We start from the raw sequence: 20144 nt of genomic DNA on the forward strand, positions 1-20144 counted from the left end.
AAAACATGTCAGTGCTTGAGTACACCTACTGTATAATGTCCTTTTCAGATAAACAAACGGCCAATCGCTTTTCTGCCTTACACGGAAGGTCCAGCCCCATATTCTTAAAACTTCTATGCCATGCGTCATGAAAAGCATTGTTCTTCGTTTCTTTCACATCAGAACTCTGTGTCTGATTATTTTTCATTTGTCACAGAAAAAAAGGCTTGCTTTGTTACTCAATCAGACACAGCAACATAACTATAACATAGCAACACTCAAGCGCAGTGCATCTCTCTTGTCTGTTATTATTGTCATTAGTTACTGGGACACAGTCTAGGTGACATGAGTAACTTGCATATTCCTGGATGAATGAAAGAGAAAGTACCTTTCTTATGAGTACCATCCGGTTTGGGGCCATGTGGGTCTAATGAAGAAAAGATCAGGATTAAACACAGTTCTAACAGCAACGAGATTTATGTTGTTATTTTCTTTGCGGAAACAACAACAAAAAAATAAGAAAGAAGAAGAAGTAGAAGAAGAACAACAACAAAGAAGAAGAAGAGAGGGATATGAAAGACTAATATAGTTATAGCTATTATCAAAAACACATGGAAAAAAAGCACGGCTCAATTATCTAAATATTGCCGGCCAACACTAGAGGGTCAGAAGTGTTTGGCGGGGGAGGGGGCAAGACTGAGGGGGGGCCAACATACTTGAGGCAAGAGCAGGTGAGGATGCAGTAGTTTGGTGCTAACGCCGAAGCGGGGCAGGAGAGGAGATGCACAGTGATGGGGGAGGAGGAGGAGGAGGAGGGGGGGTGCAATGCAAATATCTTCACAGGAGGCAGAGGTGGGTTAGCAAAATGCACTACGAGATGCAATTCACCAGAGAGAGACAGTGAGAGAGAGAGAGAGAGAAGTAGAGAGAGAAGGAGAAAGACAGAAAAAAGGAAGGAAGAAAAACAGAGAAACAGAGGGAAGGAGAAAGCAAAGACTACATGTCATATTGGCTTCACTTAGATACGTTTGCAATTGTTTTGTTGGAAATCTATAAATATGTATAAACTCCACAAATGGATTTCCTTTTTTCATATAGCCTATTGGCAACAGGTTGTTTAAATTGAGAGATGCAAATTGTCTGAATGCCTGCCTTGAAAAAGTTCAGATGGCAGCTCTTTGTACTCGGCTTGCAGAGGTGTGCAAATACAAGAGTAATGGTTCCAGGCTAGAGAGCAAAAGCATTAGCGATGATGTGGCTACGCAGCATTCATCCTTGACAGACAAGAAAACTATTTACGTCTTCTTCTTAAGTAAATGAGTGAATGTTGCCAAATGAAATGAATGAAAAAAACAAAAAAAAACAAACACACGTCACACAAGTCCAAAACAAAATGCTAACATTTGGTAGATATATAGCGCGACTGAAGATAGTTAAACAACAATTCCCCCCATTCCTGATAGCCATTGCCCATGTGTGAACCTGACTTACAAAAAAAAAAAAAAACAGCTTCCATTCTGGATTTGCTGTGTCTGCCCCTACCCCCAAAACAACAGAAAAAAAGACACATCATTGATTTGACACTTGAAGCGATCGCTGCAGTGAACTGTTCTCCCTGGTCACTGAGCAGCGAAAAGATTCGCCCGGAACTGTAAATGTCAGAGTGTGACACAATGACAGCACTAAAGATTGGCCTCACACCAATCAATGTTTAGCCATAGCCCTTGAGACACCACGATAATACCTGGCTTTAGAAATGGTGAACTAGTGTTTTCTGCTCGACATCAGCTATGCCAAGGGAGTTCCTGGTGGCTCTATACGAGGATTATCATCAGATGTTTCAAGTTTCCGTGTGATGTGACATGGAAATCTCCTTTAAAAAATGATGGGACATGAATATGAACTTACAAGTCACTGCAGTGGTTAAGCTTCCTGGTGTGTGTGTGTGTGTGTGTGTGTGTGTGTGTGTGTGTGTGTGTGTGTGTGTGTGTGTGTGTGTGTGTGTGTGTGTGTGTGTGTGTGTGTGTGTGTGTGTGTGTGTGTGTGTGTGTGTGTGTGTGTGTGTGTGTGTGTGTGTGTGTGTGAGTGACAGACAGAGAGACAGAGCAAGAGAGAGAGAGAGAGAGAGAGAGAAAGTGTGTCTGTCTGATGTGCATGTCTTTTCCCCTCTGCTATCTGTGGACTGTGGTTGGACCAATCCCTCTGTGTCATCCTAATCCTGAACATCCAAAAGCTGCTTATCCTTTGTGAGCGAGATCTTTGTAAGGTCTTGACGGCTGATCCAGCTCCTAAGACAAGGATTCGACTGTACAAAGCCTCTCACTAACAATAGCCAATTACTGTCGTTGCCCAAAATCAATCATAGCTTCATTGTAGCAAAGCAAAGGTTGTAACTAAAGTTCTTTTGAATTGGTCAATCAGTCTCCATTAAAGGGAAACCATTTAACTGTTTCCTTTTTTTTTTTTTTAATCCTCGACATAGGACCAGTTTAGAAGAGAATTTTGAAATAAAAGAATACTGATGTTAAGTGTGAAATTGAAAAAAGGAACAAAATCAAGCAGCACTACCCTTTGTCCCATCTGGGAGCAGTGTCTTTGTTTTGTTGAGCGTAATCTTCCCTCCTTGAACATTTCTAATGTTATGCAGAGGCCTAGTGCAGTGTGTGTGTGTGTGTGTGTGTGTGTGTGTGTGTGTGTGTGTGTGTGTGTGTGTGTGTGTGTGTGTGTGTGTGTGTGTGTGTGTGTGTGTGTGTGTGTGTGTGTGTGTGTGTGTGTGTGTGTGTGTGTGTGTGTGTGTGTGTTGAAAGCACCTACTCCAGCTAAGCAGCAGGAGAGATATTAGACAAGCTTTGATGCCCGTGGACAATTATGAAGCCAGCCATTTAGATTCTGATTTTGTTTTCACGTTGTGTGCTACACGTGTCCTTAGTCATGCCTCTTTGAACAGCATGAACAAAACAACAACACTGAATTGATTGTCTTGAAAATGACTCTCAGATGGTCACCAAAAGCCCCTTTCCTCTTTTTCTTCATGTTTGTGTACCAAATTTGCCCAAACACATTGCCATTTCTGTTCTAAACAATATCGCTGACAAAAAAAACCCAACATACTTTTGCTTTGTATTCTGTTCTCCTCTCGTCTCTTACTTTTCTTGTTTATTTATTTTGGTTTTACCCCGTGACAGCTATAGTCACCATCGCAGTATAAAACACAAAAACAAAACAGTCAAGCAATCTGGTAACGCCTCAGGAATCATGTTGGGGAAAAAAACGCTGCATTACCTGACACAAGCACAAACCCCACTTCCAAATCCAGCACCAGCACAGAAAACAAGCAGGAAAGACTAATAGGACTCACACATCTTCCAAACCCCCCCCCCCCCCCCCCGCATTTCTTTCTAATCGGAACCAAAATTAAATTACGTTTAAATTAAACATTCCACTCCAATCAAAACCTTAATGACATAAGCAAGCAAAAGATTGGTCTTAAACAAACAAACAAACAAACAAACAAAGCAAGAACAAACACAAATCCTTCTTTGGATGACCTCAGGCCAGCAGAAAGAGTCCATGTGTTTCATCATTGCCAGTTGTATGTGAACCCTGCCCCCTGGTCCACTGAGTGAATTCCCAATAAGGCTATTAAATGGCAATTAAAGAAGTACTGATAGCACCAAATTAATGTCAAGCTCCACCAATTAATAATATTCTTTTCCCCCCCGCATGATTTGAAATATTGGATTTGGGATGAGACACTGAGAAGTAATAAACATCCAAAACAAAAGAAAAACAAGCGGTCAGTAAATGCACTGCACCATACTGTATATTTACAAAACATGTTTATCTTCTTTCCATCTGATTTTTTATTTTTTTTTTTTTCACCAGAAATTCCAGTCATTTTAACGCTTTGATAATTTTACACTAATCGTGACTTGGGGGACCACATGGTGAAGTACCCTATAAGCATTTTCTTTCTTCTCACAGGGCACTATAGCTGAGAGCAGTGCTAGAGTGCCCTGTGCCAAACCATGATGGGGCCCTCTGCAGAATTCTCAGTCAGTTGTGCACAGAAGGGGGACAGGAATAGGGTATTTGAGGGAGGGGGGGGGGGGGGGGTTGTTTTTGAAGGGGGGGAGAGGCAGGATGGAAGCGAAGCAGCGGCGCATCAGCCCAGGGTGGTGATGTTTGGGGGCCGGCGATGTGCGCAGGCTCGCGGCCGTCACTCCCTCTGCTCCTCCGGCTGACGGATGAGGAGGGACAAGGTTAAAACGGAGAGCGTCCGCCCCAGCTGAGCTCCGCGCCATTCATCACCCGGCTCCTCTCTCCGCTGAGCTCCACGCTGTGCCACACACACACACACACACACACACATGCCGCGCGGCCTACCTGGTCTGACTGTCTGCCTCCATTCCTCCCCTGTCTCCCCCTCTCTACCTCACCCCCCTCCTCACCCTCACCCTCCCACTCCGCCTCCTGCTTGCCAGTTCAAGGGAACCTAGTCTCTCTCATGAAGCACTTTGATCTGTCAACAAGCTGTGAAGTGAGGGAGAGGCGAGAGGAGGAGGTGGGGGGAGAAGAGGGTAGCCAGAGAGGAAGTAATGTCCCTTTAACATCATTCAAAGGTTTCCAAGCATGCTCACAGACCTCTTGACATTTGTTTACACAAAAAGAAATGGATGTGCCCATTATTAAATGTGGATTATTATTCATGGGTATGATGAGCAATGCTTATTTGTCTGCATTTAAATATATACATGCACAGCTCTAACGTACATATATAGATGTAAGTGCAGGAGAGCCTGCGTATGACTCAGTTAGATGTCACTGTGTGGGACTTCCTAAATATGGCATAATTAGCTTCTCTGTTTCAGATGGAAATCAGACTAAACCAATCAGAAAGGATTTCCCGTAACGAGTCCCAGTCACGATCAGTGTAATTCCCTTCATGCTGGCACATGCACAGCCTCAGGCCTTTTTGTTTCTCTCTCTCTCTTTTGCTGAGAACCACATTCACAGGAATTGTGGCCATTTGACAAGGTGTTCTGCTGCATCACAAAACTATTTAAAAAAACACTCTTTTTGCTACAGTATTTGTTTTGTTTTGTTTTGTTTTGTTTTGTTTTGTGTGTGTGTGTGTGTGTGTGTGTGTGTGTGTGTGTGTGTGTGTGTTTCTTAGCAACCCTCCACAATCTACAGTTTTCTCTTTCTCTCGCCAACCGTAGACCAAACCAAACACAAAACAAGATACCCAATGTTAATGAACGAGCATATAGACCCACAAATGCTAAAAAATCTATACCTTACATAAATAATGTACATTGCCCTAACATAAGACCCCCTAAAGTAATAAAAACCAGTCTCACTGCTACTTCATTTCAGATTGAAACACAGTCAGCGATTTAAGCAATCAATTCTCAACAAAACAACGTGGTGCATCACAAGGCCATGATGCCGTGTTTAAACTCGTTCACCGCATTAAGGAGTACATAACGACATGGCATTACATGACAGCAAAAACTGAGTCACACCCGCCTTTTTTTTCCCTGACAAAGCAGAGACATCACAAAAGCTTGAAAAATCCTTCATTACTTTTACTCAGGAGAGCCAAAGAGGGACCCAAAAAAAGAAAAGAAAAAACTGCAAAATGTCAGAGTACATTTCACTTCCTGCAGTTGAGTTTCACCGCATACTGCACAAAAACGCAATCTTTTGCCAAGAGCCAAAGAGAAGGTGCACGCCATCACAAAATCATTGGAAGAGCCCCCACCCCCACCCCCACCCCACTCTCTCTCTCTCTCTCTCTCTGTCTATGACCATCAGAGCAGGTTAGCAAGTGTGTGAAGTCATGACAAATTTGCCATTTGTGCCCATTTGTGTCCTTTTTTCCCCCTTTTATGCTAATATAGCACATATATGTCGCAATTGCTTGTAGAAGCAGTTTTCTTCCTTTCTTCCGTTATTCTTTTGGGTTGTGTAATGTCAAGAAAATTAATCCATGAATGAAAAACACGTTTTTATGAAACTTTGGAGAGCAGAGCCATATTTGGGGTTAGAACATGGTTCACTAACTCAACCAGCTTAGGCCCTCGAGCAACACATGCGCGATGTCGGGTCACCCAAAATATTACCCAGTAAGTCCCAAAGAGACAAATGAGAACAGCCAACAGCTATCAGATATTTCTCTGCAAATTTCAATTGTAATATCCAGCAAAAAAACACAGTGCTTTTATAGATAGAAAATATAAACGCTGTGAAATATTTGGTCTTCAAAACAATTTGGAGGGTTGCCATTGTAATGCTTGTTTTTTTGTTTTTTTTTTTGCTGTTGTTTTTCTTTTCAACTTTTCGATAAGGAAACCTCTGACATGTATCTTTTTGGTTATTATTTTTTTCAGTGCCATCAGGTTTGGGTGCGCTTGTGCCTTATCATTCTTAATATACAGCAAACACCAATACACCATATCGGCTGCCAAGTGTTGTTTTTGTTCCACCACCACCAGACACACACTCAAGAGTTTGGAGACAGTGTAATTGGTCACATACAGGAATGTAGCCAGCCTGGGAAAGTCAGAGGGCATCATCCACAGTCAATCTTGAGCAGACTTGAGCAGCAGTATTGGAGTATACTGTGCCTCTTCCAAAAATACCTTTTTCAGCTAGGCAGGTGTCATGCATTATTTCATGAAGCCAGGGTTGTTGCACGGTATTTTTAGGACTGTCACATGCACATGTGTCATATCGAATCATCTTCAGGATGTGAGATTGCCATCCAGTTTTTGTGATAGGGGCTAAAAAGCCATCATGATATAAATAAGCCAAAATGCCAAGATATCTGAAAGCTGGCAACCCTAGGTTTTATTTTATTTTTTTGTTATTTATTTATTTTATTTTTTTTGCAAAGAAATTCCTCAACATCATGCATTGCAAGTTCTGCATCAAATGGAAATTGACATCACTTGTAATTCATAGCTGATTGTTTCTCTGTACACATACAGCATAGCTCAAAAATGACTAAAAATCACCAACTCCCAAAGCAAAGAATTTGGACTAAATGAATGGTTGGCTATGGTTGGTAAGCATGGATCAAGCACAGGCTTTGATGGGCTACATTCCTGTGTTACCCAATGGGGGGGCAGGGGCTGGTGGTCATGCCTACCTTTAAAATTAGGTCTGATTCTGGCATCGTAACCCGACACTTTTCCCATGAGTTTATCCAGGAACTCCGAAGGGGGCATCGGGGTGCTGGCTTTGCGCGCTGCTGCCTCTTTGGAAGCTGCCAAGCTGAAAAAGGGGAGAGAAATGGGGCAAAAAAAGACAACAGCACATGTTTACTTCACATGATAATTCTCACTTATACATGTAGATGTTTTCCTTTGATAACTGTTTTTCAGGGGCAGCGCTAGGAGGGGGAAAGTTAGGATGATTTTAAGGGCCCAGCACTGACAGGGGGGCCCCAGAGAGCCCCCTCAATAATACTATATGTTACCGGGGGCCCAGAATTATCGTCTGTCATAGGGCGCACATTTTCTAGCAGCGCCCCTGGGTGAACTGAAATGGCTAGGGCCTCATTAAACATGCAGATGTGGGATGTCACGTGGTTGAACTGGAGAAAGAGGAATTCAAACATTAATTCTGTGCTAACATAGCTCCCCAGCAACTGTAGTACTGTATATACGGCAACAAAAGTCTCTCCAAAGTCTTTGTACATTTAATAAAAATTCACCTCAAAAGTCCACACAAAAGTGTGACTGATGATGATACTCAGTCAGAGCTTCGGGCCAGTACATTTAGTTACGGAGGCTAAAGGTTTTCCATTAAATACCATCCTGCAATCTTCAAAATGTCCTCCTCCGAATAAAAAACAACGTCGAATGTCAGATGGAGGGGACGTGGAGTAAATTAGGCTGTCTAACAGCGGCCTCTCACTGTTCTCGACTGCCTGTGGGTCACCCTAGCTGTCAGGTCACTGTCCAAGCTGCAGTCACATGGACACTCTTCCCCAAAGGCTTCAGGACTCAAACAATCTCTCTCTCACTTCCTCTCATTTCCTCTCTCTCTCTCTCTCTCTCGCTTTCTCTCTCTCCCTCTCTCTCTGTCTCCCCCCTGCCTCACTTTCACACACTCTCGTTGAGGCCAGTCTAATTCTTAGGCTTTACAAGAGGATTGTTAATAGATTTATATATATATATATATATATATATATATATATATATATATAAGGGTGTTACATTTGTAATTGAAATACTATTTTTTTCATTCTTTCATTCTTTCTTCTTTCTTTCAATTCTTTCTGTTTTTAGGTCACACATAAAAATGCACATTTATATCTGGGACTGGTCATAAGATCAGAGAATGGCCTTCACTTTCACAGTCCAAGCAGATGAGATTCTGTCTAGACCCCCCCCCCCCACACACACACACACACACACACACACACACACAGACACATATAAAACCTGCACACACCCCAATCCACATAAATAATCAACACATTTCTCCCTGTCCTGCGCAGAATGTCTCGATCAATCCTTTCCTAGGCCACAACGCCAGTTGTGACCACTCCGAATGAGCGTCACCAAGCCATCATTATTACTGTCTGTGAAACTGTCTGTATTGGTTCATAGATTACAGAGATTTTTCAATAACCGCCCATTTTCAGAAGCTTTTCTGTCTGGATATATTTTCATTTTGTTTAAGGCACTGAACCTATAAACGCTCAGTCTTAATGATCTATCCATGCTGTTTATTTACCTCACAGACAAACCAGTGTTATGGTAAAGACTCAAATGTTTAAAGCAAAAAGATCATTAAAGATCCAGTGTCGGCTACACGGTTCTGTGTTCTCCAAGTATGACTGAGAAGCAGTATCTAATGAGCATGGAGGCAGCACCACCGACACCATTACTCTTGTTGATTACCACCGTGTGGGTGTGTGTGCGTGGGTATGTACTGTATACAGGGGTTTAAGGGTGATCCAGATAAACCCTAATGGTGTCTATGCTACAGTTTTCCGGGAGGCAACTTCTCCTGGGAGAACCTGACAAAACAAGTGATTTTTGCTTAAAGTTCGAGGGGGGGGGGGAGATATTGCCTCAAATGCTCCTTTTCAGAGATGCCTGTTGTTTATTATTTGGTGTGTGCTTGTAGTTTATGCATATGTTTAAAATGTAAAAAAAAAAAATCGTATTTACAGAATAACGCTTGAAATGTTACTGGTGAATGTAAGGCCCGATAATTGTATAAATATGCCTCATACATGATATTATTGTGTTGTATTTGTATGCTGATACAAGGAGTTTTGTTGTGCGTTGATAATCCCAGCAAGGTTCGGCATCATCAAATTTATACTTTGCATTTTTATCCGTAATCGATGCCAGGCTTGGAACACTTTTATTAAAGTGCAGTCAAGTGTCCCCATATTGATTTACTAAGTCAGCCACTTGCCTTGTGCCCTGGTGCCTGGCAAAAACACCCAGTGTGTGAGGTGTCATGCATGGCGCCCGCTCCATAATGCGCGTGTATATGGCTTAAAAGTATTAGACGCGCCAGGGATGCGCCAGCACAACAGTGAGGTCGTAACTAGATTAGTCGCGGTGTGAGAGATTACACTGACTCATTTACACAGATTGTCTATCGCTACACGGGCCGACACTATGGCCGCCCGCTGGGGGGATAAATTTATGTGACAGTGTGAAATTTGGGACGCGTTCTCCTTTTTTCTTTTTACACACACTGCATTCGCTTTGGGTGCTTTCCTTACCCTTTCGTGACCCCCCCACACCCACCCACCCACCCCTCTTTTTTTTTTAAGCTTGCTACCTCTTCAGTAATCCCGAGTCATGTCGTAAGTAAAAACAATTAGAGTAAACAGGGTATTTTTCAAAGTGTTCCTCTGACTACCCAGGCGTGTGCGTCGTCTAATGATTTGGAGATTTCGGTGATCAAAGCCGCGATGTTGCCGTAATTGTCAGAGATCAATGCCGGCCGAGGTGATCGCAGGCCTTCCCAGACAGCCAGCACTGCTGAGCCTGCAAGAACAGCGAGCTGAGCGCAGAGCATTCTGCCAGAAAATAATATGCAAATGGCCCTCGCAGGCCTCCATTCTTTAATGCTGAAGCTCCAATCATTAGCCCTAAGTGTACCTCATTATGTTCTTTAAGCCACCGAAGAACAGAATCCTAATTGATCTCGTCCTCAGCGTTTTGTAACGCGTTCAGGAAATCAAAGCCCCCTCAACAGGCAACAGATCGGGGGAATTTCCTCCAGACGGTTTTAGCTGGGAGACCAGTTGGTTTGTGTGTGTGTGTGTGTGTGTGTGTGTGTGAGAGAGAGAGAGAGTGAGAATGTGTGTGTGTTTGTTTGTGTGTGTGTGTGTGTGTGTGAGAGAGAGAGAAATAGAGTATTTGTGCGGGTGTGTAAAGGCCTAGATAACCAAACAGAGAGAGAGACAGAGAGAGACAGAGAGAGAGAGAGAGAGAATCTGGGCTGTGATCATATCATAGGTCATTCCCCTAGACCACCTTCATGAATTCTTCATTGCTGTTTAAGCTTTCTACAAACAATGCCGAAAGGGAAGGTTTCTCTCTCTCCCTCCCTCCCTCCCTCCCTCTCTCTCTCTCTCTCTCCAGTGTCAAGCCGCGATATTGCTTTACTGATTGGAGCGGCTCACATCACTGATTCTGCTTTCTCCATGAATGGGCAGAGTGATTGGTAATTGGTGATAAGGTGATTTATTGGTGCCGTAATCTGTCCCCGTCCCGCGCGCGATCAATAATGTATTACCATACATCAGCCTTTTGGAAATGAACCTGCCCAAGTGTACTGGCTACAAGCAAGATAGAGAACTCCTCCAGCAGGCCAGGGCCGGTTCGGTTTGTTGGTTTGTTGTGTTTAGCTGTCCCCGGCGTTCGCCTGTGCCCTTTGGTCACGAGTCACACAAAGCACCCCCCCCCCCCCCCAGTCCCACACTCTCATCCCTGATCTCGGTGGAGCTTCTTTTATTAATGCTAATAAAAAATACATACAGTCAAACATGCTGATAACACAAAAGCACATCGCGACAGCACGCCCAACGGAACAAACACCCTTTAACCCACCTTGCCCCTATGGTACCGTTACCCGGAAATTACAGTAGAGGGCTGAACAGGACAAGGCCCGAGTCACGGCACGGTGTGGTAGAGATAGAGGCTCGTAGGCCCTGGCCTTCAGTGTTTCTTTCTTTTTTTTTTTTTTTTACTGGTAAAATGTCAAACCATGCATGATGGGATATTTTTTTGCATAACTCAAAATAACACAAGCAGACGTGCAACGGAGGGGGCTAAAGAACGCAACTGCTGCTAGGCAAGGCCAACGGAAGGACACAATGTGGTCAACCACATGAATGTACTGTAAGGTGTTTGACCACATGACAGGAAGACCTCGTAGAAATCCAGCAGGTTTCTCCATCATCCCTCCTCCTCTTCTTCAGTCTTAACAATGATAATAACAGACTATAGTATTTCTGCTGATTATTTTTGTATGTAATTGGTCAGGGCTGCACGATTTGGGGAAAATATCAAATGGTGATTTTTTTATTATTATCCATTAGACAGATTTGATTTGTGAGATCATTTTTGAAAGTCAAGCTTCAGTTTAATATTACAATTCCATTTTGTTTTACTGTAAGTCAGGCCAATCCTGATTGGTGGGCATACCTAGTGCATGAGAAGCACAGAGCACTTGTGAGAGGTGAGCTTCCCAGTCTGTCACACAAGTAGGATGACATGAATATAATAATCATAGATGTGTCAAGATTCATCATTGGGACAGAGTTGCAGGCCACATGATTGATTGCTTCCTTTGCGATTAGCTGATTGCTTTAGTTTAAATTGCGATTTTCGTTTAAAAATCAATTAATTGTGCAGCCCTATGATAGGTGTTACTGAATAAATAGATGTCTCTCTGACTTCATGGAAAGAATAAAAAAAGGTACAGGAATTGTAGTAATTTACACCAGGCCCTATTCACTGACATGTGCATAAATAGCTGCTGTGTCATACCCATTTTCTTCATGCATCACACTACCCCTTTAACCAACACAGTAAAGAAGGAATCAGTGTTGGCTATAACCAAGGTCCTGTTTAGTGAACAGGGCGGCACATTTTTCGAAGGGCTCATTTTATAGGTGTCACTATTTTCAGTCGATTCAGTGAATATACATCCCCAAGAGGGCTGTTGGGATCCCTACTCGTTCCACTTACAGTTTTTTTCCCCCCTCTTCAGCGATGGTGAGGGGTTGGGGGGGAGGGGGGATGGTGGGATAGTGTCAGCGAAAAGAGCAAATGACCATGATGTTTTGCATTCTCGTTTGTGTTTGCACACGTGACGAATATGAAAACACTAATGATCCCCACCGTTCCAGTTATTCACGCAGCATGCCAGAATACCTACAGTACCGCCTGCTCTACACATAGGCAAATAACATCTGCAGCAGAGCACGTTTGAGTGATATGACCTAGTGTGCCAATGCCAAAGCATCTACTCCAAACCTAAAGCATTGGAATCCGGCCCTACAGTATACCACCATGCAGCAGTGGTGCCTCATATTTCATCCAACTGCAAGAGGAGGACACGAGCATCCCTCTATGTAAACACACATAGCTCTCACCTATATGGATGATATAAAATCCACAGCACATAAATCAATTGTGTTGGTGCAATGCACGGAGAAGAGGTCTTGTGTACAATTTGTATTCATCAGCTGTATTGCAATTGACAGGGTGATCAATGTCTGGTAATATGTCTGCATGGCGAATGAGCTTTGGGGGCCTAGGCCGAGGCTGGGAAAGAGATATCAATTAAGGGCAACTGCCGAGCCCAGCACCAGCAGCTGAGACTGCAATATCCTGATTCTACTTCATTAACTAAACGGGGCACACACAGAATGCAAAAATAATTACAACAGCCTGAGATTTAATGAAAACCGCAAAGGTTTCCCCATGATTTATCTAGGGGGTTTTATTCCAAAAATTGAGGTGCCTATAGGTCCTCTTGAGCGTGTGTGTGTGTTACTAGTATCCATAGTCTGGTAGCAACAGGATTACGACCAGTCAATTAAAAATGAAGATCACTGTCAAAAGCATTTTCTAAAATGTTCTGTCACTATACAAATCCCACATTACCTGCCTGAATATTCCCCATATATGATGATAATTGTGGACTAGGCCATGCACCATCCTTTTGTAATCCTCTAAAATATTGAGGTGATAGTATATATTTCATCAGATGCTGACCGAGTCGAATACCACTGCATCTTCAAGCACTGCAAACACTCAACAAAGCATGGATTCTAATTAAGATAATGCACTACCAACTCACAGGAGCAGTCTTTGTCATGGACCAGGGGGAATTCTGCCACATTTCAACAGGATATGCACTTAGTATAGCTCACATAATGAAATAAAAAACAGAATGCTGAAATACAGAGAAATGCATTAACAAGTGTGCCTTGTCTTTAGTCTGTGTTATGATGCAAATAAACCTCACCTGAAATAAACATGAATAGCCTCTGAATAACCTTCTCTGGTGTCAAGATGGGATCAGAGCTTAGCAACAAACGTTGACTATACAACTGAGTACTACCTTACTAAAAATCACCACAGCCCACCGCATAGCTCATACTACAGGTGAGGTTGTTCGGTGTTAAATTAGTTTTCTCTAGCCTACATGCCTGTTGAAAAAGGACAGTCGCTGCCGATATGTCTTTACCTCTCCATGGCCGCTAGTGTTCGCTGTTTAATGCTGGTTAACACGTCTGAATGCAATGCCGTTCACGGCTTAACCAAACTGACAGTAGCCTATGTGAAGGAATGATATCAATTTGTCTGAAATGCACCGACCCAAGTTCATGCAAACAACACAAACCAAGTGGATATTATGGTAGACTAACATTGTTTTTTTTTTTCGAGCATGAGAGGATTCGTTTTCATTGGTATTTTCTCTTCACTAAAGGTGCAGTGGACCATCGGAATAGCAATAGAAACAGTCGAAATAACAAATTCAACAATTCACTGGATAGAAGACGCATGAAATATTGTGTCTTACCTAAAAAAGACAAGAGTTTCCCACAGATAGATTCCGAGGGCGTTTACTCTGTACATTTTTGTGGGTATGAGAAGCATCTTGCAGTTTAGTTTATACAGCTACAGCCTGGAACACCGATAGTAGCTTATACGATTCCTTGTGCGACGAGGGACTTCCGAGGTGAGCAGTTCTTCTGTTGCTTGTTTTCGGATTCCAGTTCCCCAAGGAAGCCGACAAAAACATTCAAGAGCATATAGGCAAAGGAATCATTTTCGGTATCGATATGCAATGCCTCTGAGTTCTCGCTGGTCAGGACCACGGACAGTTACAGAGACAGACGCAGACACAGAATCTCACCCAGGTTACAGTGTTCGTTGGGGGACCGTGCTGTAACTAGCTGAGATACATTTCACAGGTTAATTCTAGTGAATCCATCGTAACTATACACAAACCCCGTTTCTAACATGGGAGATTTTTAACATGTTCCTTCGGAAATGTGACTGGGGACGAGGATGGTTCGCGCTGTAGAGTCCAAATTCCAAGCGGTCTGAACTATTCGTGGTTCCCTGCAGTACAGGAATTCCACAGAAGTTGTCCAACACATACGAAATAGGGTTTCTTCTTTACGCGTCGCCTCAAGTGCATACCAGAATAGGTGATTTGCTCAAGCCACACGTTGTTTGTATCCCGGTGTTGCTGTGTGCTGTTCTTCTGCAGGTAATTTTTTATTTCCTCCCGGGGGTGAAAAGCTGTTAATGCTGCATGAAGCTAGTTCCATTGTCTGGTTGAGCTTTACGAGACGCGACACGTTTTCGGTTTCATGTTGATCTTCATTGCCCCCTCAAAATCCTCACAATAATCGCAAAAGAGTTGTTATTTGTCCCATTGCTTTAGTGATCAGCAGCCACAGTCGACCCCTATGTGCATCTTGGCGCAGTCATTTACTAAACTCCAAAGAGCAGCTCACCTTTCTGAACACGCCCACATCCGAATGCCATTGGTCCAAGACTGCAGCACAAAAGATTTCAGTAGTGGTGGTGGTTCACTCAGGATGTCGACCTATGTGTGATTATCCCATGCATTATAATTGCAAACTTAGCTTGCCGTCTGCTAGTTTAACTAGGCTCAATAAACCCAGCAGTGAAGAGCATGATATAACTGCACTGTATTATATTTGTATAAGATTTTGAGAAAACATATCCAATAATACTGCCTTTAAATGTTGCTTCCCCCATTGCTAATTATATTTTTTAAAAAATAACAATTCAAGAACAATTTAATAATCTATCTCACAGACAGTCATGTTGTTAGGCTAAATTCTGCAGCCAATATAAGAAGAAAGGGCGAGTGGCGCTGAGTGGACTGAATGAGCCAATGCCACTGTGAAAGTCCTCATATCTGCAGGCACGCTTCTCTTCATTGGTCTACACTGTAACTCAGACAAGTGCTGCCTGGCTCTCTGGTTTGGCAATGCCATTGGTGTGGGGTGTTGCACTCAGCACAATGAGAAAATTCGACAGGCTCGGTTGCCAATCGACGTTGTGGTGTGTGTGTGTGTATTCAGCGTTGAGGCAGTTTGATTTTGTAGATGTGCGTAAGCAAGCCTGTGGAACTCCTGTACGGACATTCCTTCAAGTTGAGACCCCAAAATGAATAATGCATAATGTATGAGTAACGAATGAATAATTTCTAAATGTTCTTTATAAAGTGAAAAGGAGATGTGTGTATGTGATTTCTGTCTTGTCGTGTCTGCTGCTGCGCTGGCTTTAAAAAAAAAAAAGAGAGAAAAAACTATTTTTTGAATGCTTTGCAATGGTCTTTGGTGCGTAATTTCTTCGGATTTATGCTCAAGCAATGTGTTGCTCTGTGGTAGTAGAAGTCATCTCAAGCGCGAGGCTGGCTGCTGCACTGTGCCGTCAAGAGCGCGGTCCTGCCCGAATTGTCCATTGGAACGTGATGCCGTTCCTAATGCCCGCAGCTCTGCTTAGACGGAGAACTGTGAGTCACATGGTCGAGTGTACTGATTAAAGAGAAGCCGAGCCAACAGATCCTAGCAGAGGAATGGCCTTTCGAGCTCATATGGGGGAGTGTGTTGGCTGTCAGCGGACTACATGTTGAATGGGAATTTGGGCTGTTTGGGAGAGCTCTAATAGGAAGCTAACGTTTGCACAATGCTTGCCACCAAGGCACTGATAGCTGTATCCTTCAAACGAAGTTAATTCATTGTTTTATTGATGCTTATCATTTTGATATTGTGTTGCGGGTTAAAGTTTGAAGATTGCTGTATGCATAAGTGGAATTTTCAGTGTTAAAGTCTCTTTGTTGTTTTGCTCATAGTATACAGTCTATGGTTTTGCTAAATTAGGCCTATTTCCATAGCATACTAGCATAGCCAGACTCAAATTCCTCTCAGATATTTCAAAACTCAAATGTTATGGGTTTTATTAGTTCTTACATTCTGGCTAGCTTTTAGACTAGTATTACCCATTTCTAGCTGAATTCTTATTTAGCTGAATTCTGAATTCTTATTTTCCTCCCCAAATATACAACTTTTCTCTTTAGATTTTGCTTTTTTTTCTGGAGGTGTGTACAGTGTGAAATTACATATGGTAAATAGAATAACAGGTTGTAAATATTGAATTGGATCACACTATGTAGTCAACCCTCCAGTTATGAACCTGTGGTAAAAGAACTATTTATAGAAGTCAATTGCTTAATGCGATGTCATGGACCACAACAAACTGAGGACATGATGACACAGCGCCAAATAATTTTGAATGTCAGCCATGTTGGCTTTGTCTACAGACGGCTTTATGAGTACTTTTATGTTTGCCTACTTTTGCGTGTGTGTGTGTGTGTGTGTGTGTGTGCCTGTACATTTATAGTAGAGAGGGAGTGAGAGAGAGAGAGAGAGCGCTAAAGAGAGAGAGAGAGAGAACACTGTAGCCTTGGACTGCTTGGACAAACGCATCTTAGGGGACAAGCAGGTGTCCTTGGCTGCTAAAAAAAACCCCAACACAAACTGGTCTGTGAGACTGGAATGCCGTTCCAAGCGAATGCTCTCTTCTTCTCCCCGGTGAAGTGGCGAGGCGGCAGGCGGGCAGACAGACAGAGAGCGGGAGAGAGAGAGAGGATGTGGACGGCGCACGGCGCACGGCGCACGGCGGCCCAACAACAGCTGCTTTAGCCGCACTAGTCATCTGGTCAGGCTAAATGAGCCTCCCACTGCTAAACGCCGGCGTCTCTCTCTCCTCCCGTATCACTATAGGTAGCCTTCAAACCCTGTTTATGAGAGCAGAGAGAGCTGCCCGGGCCACTGTGCTAAATTAGTGATGATGATTATTCACAGACACTGCCGTCTGATTAGGGGGTGGGGGGGGGGGGGGGATGTCATGTCATGGCAAACGTTGCTGTCATAAATACTGTAGAGTCCTGTACTCCGGATGAAACTGAAGTAAAGTAGCAGTTAAGTTATGTACAGGCTATATTTATTTATTTATTTTTTCCCGTGGAGGACTTGAGTGTTCCCTGCTTCAGAATGACACTGCTTGGATGCATAAAGCATCCACGGGCCCATTTTCTGTCAGGATTTTTATTGGATGCATCCGGTCCCAGTGCAAGGCTAACGGTTGACTTCTCAATGACCTCTGCTCCTCCTCTCCCCTCATCTTGTGCCTATTAAGCTGGTGCACCCTGGAGTACTCACACACTCACACACAAGCCCCCAACACACACACACACACGCAACCCTCCCGCCCCCCCCTTAACACACACATGCATGCACACACACACACACACACACACACACACAAATACACAAACACCCTGGCTCCCTGTGCAATGAGAGTGAGAGCGCTACGCTCTCTCAACAGAGCAAGAAGAGCGCCACGCTCTCTCAACAGAGCAAGATAGCGGAGCGGAGCAGCGCAAGTTGATCATTTACGCTGAATAGGCACACCTGTGTCTGGGCCTCAGCATCCAGGAGGAGAGGGCACACAGGAGACCCCTGCCATGCAAGCAGCAGGTCACCCGTACCCGGGCCTGAGGAACAGCTGCCAATGGCTGCCAGCCAGCCAGTGTCTTTTTGACTCTCCTCTCCGACAGTATGTGGAAGCCAGAGGAGAAAAGAAAGAAAGAAAAAGGGAAAAAAAAGACCAAAAGAAAACACGGTGCAAACAAAAAACAAAAGACGGGGGAAAAATAAGCTAACATCAGATCGGGGTTTTCAGAATCTGAGCTGAGATTTGTGTTTGCCTTCAAGCTAAAGTGTCAACAGAGAGCAGGGGAGAGAGACATCATTATCAAGACTCAAAGAGGACTGCTTTGACTTGATCTCCTCTGAGGAAGACCAGCTGTAGAAGAGAGGGTTTGAGCATCAGTGTCATGGAGATGTAGTGTGTGTGTGTGTGTGTGTGTGTGTGTGTGTGTGTGTGTGTGTGTGTGTGTGTATCCTTGTGTGCATACGTGTGTGTGTGTGTGTCTGTCTATACTGTATGCTGAGTAGTAGGAGGTTGTATTCTGGATTCCCTCTGTTTGCTTGTGTTGAGGAGAAAAATGTAAATTTGCCCCCGCGGTTGTTGAGGAGACAATGAATCCACTTGTCTGGAAGCGCGGGATTACCCTCCACTCTCATCTCCGCCAGCAGTAATTAGCGGCAGTGCACTGCATGCGTACTGTACAGTAGGTGATGTGCTCCCATGAACAAATCAGCCACGGAAACACTGCATGCGCTATCAAAGACAGAGGGTTGGCATGCAGCTGTCTGTGGCGACAGCTCAAGCTCTGGCTGGCTGGCTGGCTGAGACGCAAAGAAATGTATTTTGCAACCAAACATGCTGACAGCATTCAGTCTTTTTTTTTTTTTTTTTCCTGTTCACTGGTGGTGGCATTGGTTTACTGTAGCAGTGTGTGTGTGTGTGTGTGTGTGTGTGTGTGTGTGTGTGTGTGTGTGTATGGATAAAGTAAACAAGAACCCGGAAGATGACAAGGCTTGTCACATTTTCCATAGCGTAGTCATTGTACATCCATTGGGACAGATGAAAATTGTGAATGAATGTCATGCGTTTTCACATGTTATATTCATGTACAGTAGGTCTGCATACTGTACAGTATCTGTACAGGGAAAAATGGCAATAGAGACCTGATGAGGCAGTTGACATTTGCGCTTTTTAATTGGTTACAGTATTCAACCCAGTTGTCCTGGGTGCACTTCATGGCTGAAAATTGTTGCTTACCTTTGTTTCTGCACTTAACATCATAAAGTTTATGCTTATGACAGATATTTAATTAAGTGGTAGCAGTTTAGAAACAGAGTTGACAGCTAAAAGCACTGAATTGAAACAGGACATTGGAAAATACAGTATCCTTCAAGCATTGTCAGATGCACACTGACTTATCACAGAGTAAAGCACACATTGGTCTTCCAACATTATAGGACTCCTCTTGACTTGCAAACACCTGTGACCTCTTATCTATTCCAGTCCATGGCCATACCTCGCTCGTCTTCTCTCATAGTGGCTTGCAAAGCGCAGTTGGTCCGGTCCTCTCGGTTGACTGACGCTGGGGCCCAATGGTATTGGCTTCCTGAGGCTCATCTGAATTCAGGTTAGCGGCACCAAGGTCACAGGTTCAGATCCCAGGAAATCCTCATATAACAGAGACTGAAAGGAGAACATATTTTATGTAGAGGTTTTTCATGTATTATATTTAATCGAGTCGTTTTTTTGCTTTTAAAGTTGTCTGCTGAGCTAATCAAATGTTACTGTTACTTTGGAGAGAGCCGATCTGTAAAAAAAAAAAAGTAGGTAATTACTGTTTCTGTGGAATAGTAGATCATTAGCATTATGAAGCGTTCACATCTTGGCTTTTGTTTTGTTCATTCATTATTATATTCACAACAGTTCTGTGCACAGTTGCAACAGCACAGTGCTGGATATGCTGTGCGTATGAATAGTCACTGTTGCTCAGTTCATAACAAATGGCATATTTACATTTGAGGTAAGTCTGTGTGTATTGGTTCAGGGATCCACCAAAACAGCATCTGCTGACCTAATCTAATATGCTCGACTTTGGTCTTGGCAGATCTGCAATGCCTTTAAAAAATA

The 20144-nt window shown here is 43.4% G+C and overlaps 1 protein-coding gene across 1 annotated transcript in view; it reads right to left on the reverse strand.

The window, feature by feature from the left end:
- Window positions 1–14117, reverse strand: part of glra1 (glycine receptor, alpha 1) — a 45423-nt gene extending 31306 nt beyond the window's left edge. Inside the window, exons 1-2 of the mRNA XM_062524608.1 lie at window positions 14062–14117; window positions 7136–7260 (exon numbers count right to left, since the gene is read on the reverse strand). Of these exons, the coding sequence (XP_062380592.1) occupies window positions 7136–7260; window positions 14062–14117 (181 nt within the window). The remainder of the gene's footprint in view (window positions 1–7135; window positions 7261–14061) is intronic.
- Between the last annotated feature and the right edge of the window lie 6027 nt (window positions 14118–20144).

The sequence above is a fragment of the Sardina pilchardus genome, chromosome 21 (assembly GCF_963854185.1).
Source record: "Sardina pilchardus chromosome 21, fSarPil1.1, whole genome shotgun sequence".
In the NCBI taxonomy this organism is placed as follows: domain Eukaryota; kingdom Metazoa; phylum Chordata; class Actinopteri; order Clupeiformes; family Clupeidae; genus Sardina; species Sardina pilchardus.